Here is a 12,696-nt window from a genome sequence, read left to right as displayed (position 1 = left end):
GTAATACACGTTTATTTCCTATACAACTTTATTAATTTATAATTATTATAATTAACATTATTAGTTTTGCTATGCATACTAATTAAATATATACCTTCTATTCGATCTTTTGCGCGTGCGTGTTAATTAAACAATGTACATATCAGTCCGTTAAACAGAATTATATTTGATTACTCGTTACGAGAAGAGCAATAAAGATACTTTTATACGTTTGTAATTTTTTTTTATTTCACTTAATTACTTTATCGTGAATTGTAATTAGACTGAAATAAAAAAAAAATAAAATGTTTTTATAAATCTATTACTACTTACCAGAAATTTATGAGAACATCGAATGTCGATAGAAATCATTCGCATGATTTTACTAGTTTAATTTGACTTCCGGAATGATTTAGGAAATATCGACGATTTTGTAAACGTTTTCATTAAAAGGTTACACGATTCTCCTTTCACGTCCTTAATCAATGTCAAGGTCCATCACATATTTGTTCTCCACCCCCTTTAATTTTTTTCTTTTCCATTAATTTTACTAAAAGAAAAATACAAATGAAATAAAAAAATATAAGTAAAATCAAAATTTATAAAAATTACTGAGACAATTTTTTTACATAGACATTATTGCACGATTTAAAGGGAATATTTCGATTATTACAATTCGAGAATCGAAATAGTTCTTCGATATTATATATTGCATATCAAAGGCTCTTTTCTATAATTTGTTTGTAATGTTATGTATACTTACGATTTGAATGGTAAAAAAGCAGATGTATTTCTAACACAGTATTCTTGAACGTAACTATATTATATTATATTTGCAATCGAGAACATAAACGCTTATCATTACATTGATTTACATTGATTTACATTTTGTAAAGTCGGAAAATTTATGCATTATAAAAATATCAAAGGAAAAGGGAAAAGAATAAATACTAAATAAACATTATATAACATACATTGATTGAAAAGTTACTGTATATCATATTTAATTATAATTTTATATTAATTGATAATGTATATTAATCCCTTTTTATACGAATGTTGTTCTATATTACAGATTAATAGCTTGTATAGAAAAAAGAGAAGATATGCAAATATTATACATAAGCAAAGAACGATATTAATAGAATGCATGAATATGCATTCGGAATTATTAAAAAGAAGGTTAACATCCTTATTTACCTTAAAAAATTCTATTTTTCATGAAATGAAACAATTGAAATTTTTAATTCAGTGAATGTCACGAAAAAAGATTGAGATTTGGTTGTTCATTAGATTAAATAAAATTAAATCCTACAGCTTCAGTATCTTTATTAGAAATTATTGTATAGTATTTCGAGATATGTGAAAATACATTTATATTTCAAAACGTTGAAATTAAATTTTTATTATTTCCATAATACACTTACCAAATTTAATTCTATTATCATAACATTATACGAATTATTTATTAATTTTCACGTTTCATTTAATTTTAATGTTAAGACATAGTCATTTAAAAATCATGCAAATTATTGTAAATCATTGTCACGACATATTTAAACGCGTATATATTCTATTTTTATTTTGAATATTTTTAATTTAAATAAACATTCATATCATTATCTTTTATAATACACTAAACTGCGAAACACCTGTTGTCACAGAGTTTTATGAGTCACGTCACTGGCCAATTTTCAACATTTCTTTTTATACACAAGTAATTTGATAGCACTTTGAAGCGAAATAAAATTCATCATCGAAATACTTGCACGAAAGTTTCGATAGATAAAATAAATAAATTGAATATCTTCTAAAAATAATTTATAAGATATTTTGATAACACGGATTTCTATATAGAAAATCTATTGATTTATTCTTTAACGTAACGTGTTTGAACGTACATTAGCGAGCATGCACTAACATTCGTGCCAGCATATTCTTCAGACATGCTGAGAGAAAGTAAAAGAATCAACATTGCATAACCGACATTCGCCACAAAATACGATCAGGCTATTTTATTGCCATGACCCTTTCTCTCTTTTTCTCTTTTTCTTGACTCGTCGTATTTGAATCAGCATACTGATTCCCCTTTACTTATTCAACACATATTTTATATTAAACGTCTATTTTTCAATAATTCATTTTTTTAATAAACTTTTGTGCAATAATATAAATGATTTTATTAGCCTAGTGATTGTTTATAGATTAATCAAATTCTGTAGAAATGAAAACAAGCGATGCTATTGGTTATTACTCGAAAGTTTTCGTTGTTATTATTCGATCAAACAGTATCAATTAATTAATTTAGAATAAACAAAGTCCATCAACAGTACTTTAATATTTAGTTATAATTAGAAAAAAAGATTTTGACCTTGTTCATGAAAATCGATCAAGAATTATGGTTGTGCTTATTGTTAACATAGATCATTATAAAATAATTACTTAATGAATGAAAAATAAATTTGTAGAATAAAATGTTATATCAGATTATCCTAAATGTCCAATTTATTCTAAAAATTATAAATAAAATGGAATCAAACGTATTGAAACTATATCGTGATATAGTTTTTTTTACATTATTATCTGTAACTTCATCAATAAAAATTAATTAAATAAATATTTATTAAAAGTGTCGACAAATTGTTATATTATATTTCATATGATAATTAATGTAAATCATATTCCATTAAAGAACGTCTGACCTTCAGTTCCAGTATGATTCATTATAGACAACAAAGGTTATCCTACATTCGCGTTCATCCTACGAATTCTTTTATCTCCATCACGGAAATAATAAAATACAATTGATCGTTCCGCTATAATTAATAAACAATACGTAATATATGAGTCGGCCAGCTAGTTGAATTCTAAGTTGAATCTCTCTCATACTCAGGAACTCTCTTATATAAATAAAAATTATATAATGCAGTTTTTATGAGTTTTGCGAGAGCTAAAAAAATACATGATTCAATATAGTTGATTTATTTGTTATTTAATTTAAATTTGTTAATGATTATATATGACATTTATATTAAAATTGTTTTATTTATGCGAATTTAAATATCTCGCCTAATAACAGGAAACTATTCATACTCCATCGATAATGTTGTTTTCAAGCGCCATCTCTTAACAAGATATCTTTTAGAGCCTTATAATAGTTGTTCCTTTTCATATAAGCATATACAAATGTATTATCTACTATCAGTTAATAATAAAAAGTTTTTTATTAACAGATGATGCGAGGGAATGACATTATCGACAAAGTAAGGAATGTTGCCTACTTTTAGGCACAATAAGTAAAATAAAATTGAAGAATAATGTATGTTATATTATTACATTACTGTGTAACATTCAAATGATATTCGATTTTCTCTTAGGTAAATCTCTATACGATTATCATTATTACATGAATTTTCTTTTTTTCTTCTTTCAATAAATTTCGCGTGATCACAAATCTACATTTAAAATTTCATATGGAATTTTAACAATTGTTTCATGTTTAAATAGATAAACCTATTCTCTTTCTACTTGTTTCTTTCATCTTACTTTGTTCACATTTGTATTGTTAAACTTGCAAATGCATTTTATTAACGAAAACTATGTCACGAAGTGACTAATCGACTAGTCTGCACATTCCAAAGGAAATCGAAAGAATAAGCAACACGGTTATCACATTTCAATGCTACTTGTGGAATGGAGAACTTCAATTGAAAGTACTTTAACTGGTTACATACACCTAGATAGTTCAAAAAGGTTGATTTTTCAAAAATATTTTGATTGGATAGTATTATCCTTTAAGAATATTCTCTGCTATTTTACTATAACATTTCAAAAATTGATAAAATTATAGCCGATTTTGTCGAATTCGCTAAACTTCACAGAAACTAGAATATTCTTCTCGCATTTACATGTACCTTAAATTTTAAAGGCTGTTGACTAACAATTATATTTATCAAATCATTGCCAATGATATTTTGAAAACTACTAAACTGATTTAAATGAAATTTGTCACGATTATTTCTCATATCATTATCTAATTTTTATTACATAGAATTTTTTTTAAAAGCCATAATCTATTTTTAAATCATTAAAAAATTCATAAAAATTGCCTTTTTCCAAACATTCTACACTTTTCGAAATTTCCATGCGTTTGATAGGCTTACGTATAATGGAAAAATTTCTACCCACTTATTTTTTGCAAATTTTGCAAGAAAGATAAGAACAATGCGTGCAAATCGAGTCGGTCCTTTGCACGCAATCGAATGTCGAAATATTCGAAAGACTTATCGCTGACACATTCGATGTAAGTTTCAAATAGATTGCTCCGTGTATTACTTCTTTATTCTGTTTTGAAACCATCGAGCTGAAGGATCACAGTTGATACAATAATATCGTGTTACTTTTCAAATCGTTTTTATATTAAGCAGTTAATGTTGAAGTAAAAAATCAATAATTAAAAATTTTGTCTATCATTAACATCATAAGTTTAATTCGACGCATTATTTTCTAGTGGTCCTTTTTAACAATAATGGATGAAAGTGATAAACAGCAAGATTTTCCTACAAAATTACAAAATATTCCAATCGATCGGCAATATTGTTGCGAGAGTCTAGTAACAACCGTAATAAAAGGTAAGCTGAATTTTTATAGAAATATATAAATTATACTTGATAATCAATTTTACTTCTAAACATTAGATAATTCCAATCGATGTATTTACATTCCTTTCATACGTTTGAATACATTAGAACGTTCGAAAAAGATGTTTACAACTGTACTTCTTTTTATGATTCTGATAATATGTGTCTTCGTCTCAATAATTTACATCGTGTCTTTAGATACAGGTAAAAAAAATATTTTTCATGATATTTGAATTCATCAAAGCATTTACAATTAATTTAAGAATGTATTGATATTTCAGCAGATCCTGCGTATCAAAAGATTCATATCGAGCATGATTATATCGTCGATAAAACGGAAACGCCGATTAAATTTATTCAAGAAAGAATTAATGAAAATCAAACTTCTGACATCGATTTCAAAAATTTTAACAAAGATACACTGGAAATGATATATTCCTTCTTTCCTGACGATCAAATTAAAAAGCGTTTTAAACGCGAAACAAAAATATCGTTTGAAAATTGTCAAGAAACAGCGAGTAACTGCGAATCGGTAAACAAATTTCTTGAAATACTCACAAACACTAAACATTCTTTGTCGAATTTCTTCGAAAATATAGGCTTCGATCTAAACGATCTAGAAAATAAAAATTCAAAGTTTCTGGAAATAATAAGATGTTTAGAGTGTAAAAATATGACAGCTGAAAGTTACGAGTTTGATCCAATGAGCAACGAAAATAATGATATGTCTTTACAAGACGAAGATGAGAATATTCAAATTGTTATTAATTTGTTAGATGGTAAACACGATACGATTGATTTAGATTCAATGAGTATAGATGAAAAAGGAGAAGCCGACGATATTGCAACTGTGAATTTGACGCCAGATCCTGTAACAAAGACGTCGATTGGTCAAGTTAAAAGAGATCATACACGTCAAATGGTCGATAACATTATAAGGACAATTGCTAAAGAATCAACGGATACAGTTAACGAGAGATCGATTGATTATGGATCTAAACTATCATCGTCAAGTTCTCAAATAATTTTACCCACTGCTGAAGTTATGCAACAAGCGAGTCAAGTTGATTTAAAGCCAACGTATACTTGGATGCCATATCCTACATGTTTTTATGGCGTACCTCAATCTCCTCAGTCTAATGATCTAAATTCACCTATCTTTCCAACATCCTATCCATCTGGTCCTTATCCTCAAATTCCTCAACAGACTATACCATCTTCTGGAAATTTACAATCATCAAATCCGTCTCAACCAAATTTCTTACAAATTCAAGCTCAAAATGTACAATTACTTCCTCCTCCTGAGAACGTTGTTCCTTGGTTATCTATGCCAAATCAAAAAGTTTCCCCGGCTGGATCTAGTAGATTATTACAATATTATTGCACATATTTGCCAGCACCGTCGTTTCATTCCTCAAATATTCCAAGTGTACCAGATTTTAGACATGTAGGAAAGAAAATAGGTAACAATTATAAACTTGATATATTGATTGTCTTTAGAAATAAATTCAATGTATTAATACAATATATTGTAATAATATTTGTTTATCTTACAGAAAATTATGAATCTTTACGTTGTCCAGTAAATGCATTTCTATGTGTTCAAAACAATCAATGTATCTCGAAATTAAAATTATGCGACGGACAAGTTGATTGTTTCGACGGTAGCGATGAAAAGAATTGCAGCTGTAAAGACAGAATAGCGAAAAATCGATTATGCGATGGATATGTCGATTGTCCTAATGCTGAAGACGAAATGGAATGTTATGGTATTTATTATTGAAAATGAAATTTTGTCGATGAGGAGTACGAATCTTATTGATTTTTTTTTAATACAAAAAATTTTTAAAAAATTTTTGTAGATTGTCCAAAAGATTCATTTAGTTGTTTTAATTCCAAATACGGAAACATAGATCATAGATGTGTACCTTTTTCTAAACGTTGTGACGGATCTCCACAGTGTCTAAATGGAAAAGACGAAGAGGATTGTAGTTTACTATTACCAACACATGCCAAAAGTACAGATGTACGTCTTTTAATTTAACGATGTTATTTTTCTATGATACGCATGATAGATTTTGTGAAGTTAATTGATTATTATTTCAGATTAACGTGGTTGGATATACTGAGGGTTATCTACACAAAAATTACGAAGGCAAATGGTATCCAGTTTGTTCGGAAGAAACGTCTTTGGCTGAAGAAGCTTGTAGGAGTGAATTAAGATTGAAAAAAATGTATGTTTATGCGAGTTCAAGAAAAAAAAAATATAAGATTGTTTATTGTTCGTCAAAGGATATGTACGTATGTATGTATTTATATTTTACTTACTGATTACAGTGATAAACCGAAAATTGAAATTCGTACAATACCTTGGAGCGGTTTTAAGGGGTCCTTTTTGACAATAACAAATAACAAGGTTGAAATAATCGATACTTGCACGAGCACAGTGTATGTTAAATGTCCACCTTACCCTTGTGGTGCAACACATCAATCTCAAGAGTATAATTCTTATCTTTCTGAACAAGATAAAATAAGAAATAATTTTAAGATCAACCAGGCTAAATTATCAAGAAATTCGACAGAATCGAATGGAGAAGTAGTTACAAAGCTTAACGAAGAATTTGATACGATCCTAGGAATAGTTGGAGGTCGTGCTAGTGAACCAGAAGCTTGGCCCTTTTTGATTGCTATGTACAGGGATGGCAATTTTCATTGTGGTGGTGTTATTTTAAATGAATATTGGATAATCACTGCTGCTCATTGTCTCCTTCAGTAAGACTTTTTCAAATATATTTCTCATCGTTATATAATTGAAATCTTTTTGAAAGTATCTATAAATTTTTTAATCCTTTATTTAGAGCTAATCACTACTATGAAATACAAGCTGGCGTATTACGACGTTTATCGTTCTCACCTATGACACAAAATAGAATCGCAAAAAGTATCGTAATACATCCTAACTATGATCCTTATATGATGAGAAATGATATTGGGATGGTAATGTTAGATGCCCCACTCCATTTTAATCGATGGGTTCGTCCTGCATGTTTTCCAAATAAAAATATACTGGGTTCGATTTGGGAACAAGTGCCATCCGTTGATACAATGTGTGTGGTTATGGGTTGGGGTGCTTGGATGGAACGAGGTCCTGACAGTAAGATTCTCTCTCCTTCTTCCTCTCTCTTTTGTTCATTAGAATTACTTATATCAATGGGTATTAAATTTTGCAATATTATAAATCAATTTTAATATTATATACAGCTGATCAATTGAGAGAAGTTGCAGTACCTATTTTGTCACAATGTACTGATGTTGAATATGACAATATAACTGAGATTTGTGCTGGATATCCAGAAGGTGGTCGAGATGCTTGTCAAGGAGATAGTGGTGGTCCTTTATTATGCATGTACGATATATTATTTATGAATAATTAAATAGTCATATATAGTATGAAAAATAAAAAAAAACGAAATGTATAATTGATTACATATTTTTATTATTTTTAGGAATCCATCCGTGGACTTGTCTTATTACGTAGCTGGTATAGTTAGCCATGGTGAAGGTTGTGGTCGTCCAGGAAAACCTGGTGTTTATACAAAAGTTAGCTATTTCGTCGATTGGATCAACCAAATTTCTGGTAAATTTTTTTATACTGCTATATATGAATGTATTACTATTAACTCGATCGATTTCATTACGTAGGAGGACGATCGACAATTCGTAGGAAAGGTTATCCTCTAAGAAAATGTCCTGGTTTTAATTGTCACGATGGAAAGTGCTTGCCAAATAACCAACGTTGCGATCGAACGATACACTGTTTATATGGCGAAGATGAAGAAAACTGTAACGATTTTACTGATTTTCAATTATTCAAAGAATCCGAAAACAAATCTCATAATGAATATATTATGTATAATGATACATATTACAATGTTGTTACTGATATATCCAATATGAATGAAACCACGATTGACAGTTCAGATACAGGTAAAAATATAAAAGTAAAAAATTACAACTTTTAAAAAGATGTTAAAATTTATCCTTAAACGTCATTTTTTGTTAGATATATATCACGGCATAAGATATGCAAGTATTCCCATTGAAATGAAATATTTTGTATAATTTAATGAATAATTTAATCTAGGTAGATATATTATATTATAAAAATAGAATTGATGTCGTTTTATGATTTGTTTCTTTACAGATGCTCCTTGCACTACGGAAAATATTTTATGGTCATCGTCGGAAACTAGTGCATATACTGATATTTCTGAAACTTCCTCGTCAACTATAAAAAACATAGAACTAACTTCTATCTCAGCAAACACAGAGAATCCTGTTTCTTTCGTATTTACATGCCAACTGTACGTATGCGTAATAAATTTATATAAAGTTGCAATAATAAAAATAATTTATGTTTTATATCATTTTCAAAAAACAACGAAATTATTCGGTGCATTATAATCAATTTTATTATTACTTGATTTAAGAAATTAATCAGTAATATGTATTGATCAATTGTTTGTAATTAATATAGATGTTCAGCCTGTAGATTCCACTACGTAAATGATTGATAATATTGTTTTCAAGTTCGAGAGACTTTTTTCAAGCCCCTTAATGCAATCGCTAACATTCACAAACCTGCATATATATTATCTTATCTTAGGGGCTAAAAAAAGTTTCTTATTGATAGATGGTACTTGTAAGCAACATTATCGACAAAGTAAAAACTGTTTTATATTTTCAGGCGCAATATTCTATATTTACATAAATAAATTTAGAAAATCAATGAACAGTACAAAATTTAATTTACAGATTACTTCAAAGCATACATATAAGTAAACGATGTGACAAAATAATCGATTGCGAGGATGGAACAGATGAACTTAATTGTACATGCAAAGAAACTTTATCTCAATACCGACCAGAAGCAATATGTGATGGATACGTAGATTGTGAAGATAAAACTGACGAAAATGATTGCAGTAAAATTCTTTTAAGTTTCTTTAATTTACTTTCATATATATTCTATACTTATCCAAAAAATTGGATCTTTCAGAGATATGTTCGGACGATCAGTTTCTTTGTACTAGAAGTAAAACGTGTATACCCTTGTCAAAAAAATGCGATGCGAAATACGATTGTCCTTTAAAGGAGGACGAATTGGATTGTTGTGAGTTTCAATTAAAGAATCACAAAATTTTATGATTTCTCAGTGATCATAACATTTTTCTTTCTAATTTTCTTAGTCATCTTAAGTAATGGTGAGTACGTGAATATGGATAATGATGGACGTCCAATTTTAAATATCGAGGGTGTCCTCACCAGAAATCAAAATGAAAAATGGTATCCAACTTGTCATCATTCTATAACAGTCCGTAATCAATCATCATCTGTATTTATCGCTAATAATATGTGCGAATATTTTGGATTCCAGTAAGTAGAAATGAAGAAACGAGTGAATACAATTTTTAATCGATTTAACAAGATTAATTTTCATAGAAACGTTGATAAGGTTGAAGAGGTACCAGTATTGAACATGAATCTAGAATTGAAATATATAAACGGAACCAACACGACTTATTACCGGTCTATGCCGACGTACGTCGCTCCTAGCGAGGTACTATCTACGTGTCTAGGTCTTTACATTCATTGTAGACCGGTTCCAAGCAGCAGTGCAAATGTACACTTGCTTGTCGATCCGAAAACCGGAAGTCGTACTTATATCTGGCCGTGGTTAGCTGCAGTCTTCGTCGATGGTTTTTATCGTTGTTCAGCAATTCTTTTAGAACCAAATTGGCTATTATCTAGTTCAACATGTACCAAAAATATCAGGTATGTTTATTTTTAAAAGATCAATCAGATATTTCATTTATAAAATTCAAGTAAATATACAATAAGTTTAGTTGTTTTTAATTGAATTATATATAAATAAAACAATAATAATGTAGATTATCAGAAAACTACACAACCGTATTGTTGGGTTATTCTCCGTCGTTCCTTTACGCGGATGGGCCTCATCAACAAGTATCAACTGTAGACGAAATCAAAATTTTAAACGACACAGGTGCATCTCTTATACATTTGAAGACATCAATCAATATGACGCGTCATGTTCAAGCACTGTTCCTTGAGAAAAAGTTCGTATAAATTATTAATATTAAATAACAATTAATGTTATACATTTATTATAAATCATATTGTGTTTTTTAGAATTTACCCACCAAATAGTAAGGACAATTGTATGGCAGTCGGTACGGACAACGAATTAACAATTCATTCCGTATTTTTGAGACCAGTTGTGAAAAACTGTCGAAAGTGTCATCGTTGTTTCGTAAATGCTGTGAGCAATCTCTGTACAGTGAGTTTCATCTTTAATTAAAAAATATATATATAAAGCTCATTCAATTCTTTTTCTTAAATTAATCAAATTTTTGTACACATTTATTAGACAAATAATACGTCAAACGATTGGAATGGAGTTATATTTTGTCACGGAGCCAAAGGCTGGTATCCATCGGCAGTGTTTCATGAAAAAAATGCACCTTGCAGTTTTCAACGAGTGCAAGTTTTAACAAGCATTGATTATTTAAATGCATATCTTACTCAAGCAATGGGTAAGAAAGTGTTATGATTTTTATTTCATGCGAAAAATTATTATACACATTTTTCACACAATTGTTATTTTTCAGAAGATAAAATACAGCCATATAAAGAGCCTACATGCGACGGTGTTCGTTGTAAAATTGGCCAATGTATTCCTTATGATCGAGTTTGCGACGGGGTCCCAGACTGTCGAGATGGTTTCGATGAGAACATAAAAAATTGTTTAAAATTAAAGGAACTCCGTCAGAAAAACATAAAGCCTATTAGTATGTAATCGTAATATTCGACAGACCTATCGATCAACTTATAAAATGATTATTTGAATATAATTATTATTTTCTCTTTTTTATATCGAACAGAATGTTTTCAATCCCAGTTACGTTGTGAAAATGGCGAGTGCGTATCAAAAAGTGTATTTTGCGATGGAAAGTTCGATTGCACTGATAGAAGCGACGAAATGGCCAATTGCAATTGCGCGAATTACTTGAGATTGACTGCACCGGGACGTCTTTGTAATGGTAAACGAAATTGTTTGGATAAATCGGATGAATCGCCAATGATGTGTCTTTGCAAAGATGACAATTTCAGATGTGCCGGGTAAATTAAATCTATTCATACAATTATATTATTAAATTATATCTCATTTATTAAAAAATTAAATTATTTAAATATATTATTAATAATATTTATATAATCAAAGCTCTTATTTGAATAAATTTATTTTTCATTTTAATTAAATGAATATATGAATTAAATATTGCAGGATTATAAAGGAAATATTTAAGAATATAATTTAATGATGATATTGTATTCACAGAATCAATGGTACTGAAATATGTATTCCACAAGAATTCGTATGCGACGAAGAAAATGATTGTCCAGGCGGTGAAGATGAAGCAGAATGTAAAAAAATACAAGAATTTCATAAGGATACGTGAGTATTTAACATAGCAATGAAATCTTTGATTATCATTTGATTATTTATCATCCTTCATCTTGAAATAAAATTAATTTATTCATTGTAAATTTTTAATTGAATGAAATATTATTTTATAGGACCAATATCGGAGAATTAATCCAGAGAAGTTTTGGTATTTGGCATTCGGTATGTTTTCCGAATCCAATAAACACAAACGACGATGCATCCGAGATCTGTAAATCATTAGGTTACGTTTCTGGTAAATTATCGAACAAACAAAATGATACCGGTGCAATGGTGCCAGTTTTCGACGATTTTTATATAGTCAGAGTAAATTACAAAACATGGTTAACAATGAGAGACGATAAACCAATGGTAAAATTGACGAAGCCATGGATACCCTGTTATCGTGCATTCATTGTTTGTAATTCAAAATAAATAAATAATATAATGTAGATTAATAGATATTATTTGATATAGTAATTTCTATACAATTATTTATTGCATATTAAATATCAATAACTATTTGTAAATGATAAATATTTATTAAAT

General features: G+C 28.9%; 1 protein-coding gene across 1 annotated transcript; it reads left to right on the top strand.

Moving 5' to 3' along the window:
- The first annotated feature begins 4,344 nt into the window (after positions 1-4,344).
- On the top strand, positions 4,345-12,696 carry LOC127062977 (serine protease nudel). The gene is made up of 23 exons (XM_050992041.1): positions 4,345-4,610; positions 4,677-4,823; positions 4,901-6,082; positions 6,176-6,388; positions 6,482-6,645; positions 6,726-6,853; positions 6,957-7,391; positions 7,478-7,773; positions 7,881-8,025; positions 8,126-8,256; positions 8,322-8,606; positions 8,824-8,983; positions 9,435-9,604; positions 9,679-9,792; positions 9,869-10,055; positions 10,122-10,454; positions 10,571-10,759; positions 10,833-10,980; positions 11,071-11,236; positions 11,312-11,491; positions 11,585-11,822; positions 12,043-12,159; positions 12,282-12,696. The coding sequence occupies exons 1-23, from the start codon at positions 4,508-4,510 to the stop codon at positions 12,580-12,582; spliced, it is 5,532 nt and encodes a 1,843-aa protein (XP_050847998.1). The 5' UTR covers positions 4,345-4,507; the 3' UTR covers positions 12,583-12,696.

The sequence above is a fragment of the Vespula vulgaris genome, chromosome 4, assembly GCF_905475345.1.
Source record: "Vespula vulgaris chromosome 4, iyVesVulg1.1, whole genome shotgun sequence".
Taxonomy (NCBI): domain Eukaryota; kingdom Metazoa; phylum Arthropoda; class Insecta; order Hymenoptera; family Vespidae; genus Vespula; species Vespula vulgaris.
This window is presented reverse-complemented; position numbering and strand designations above follow the sequence as displayed.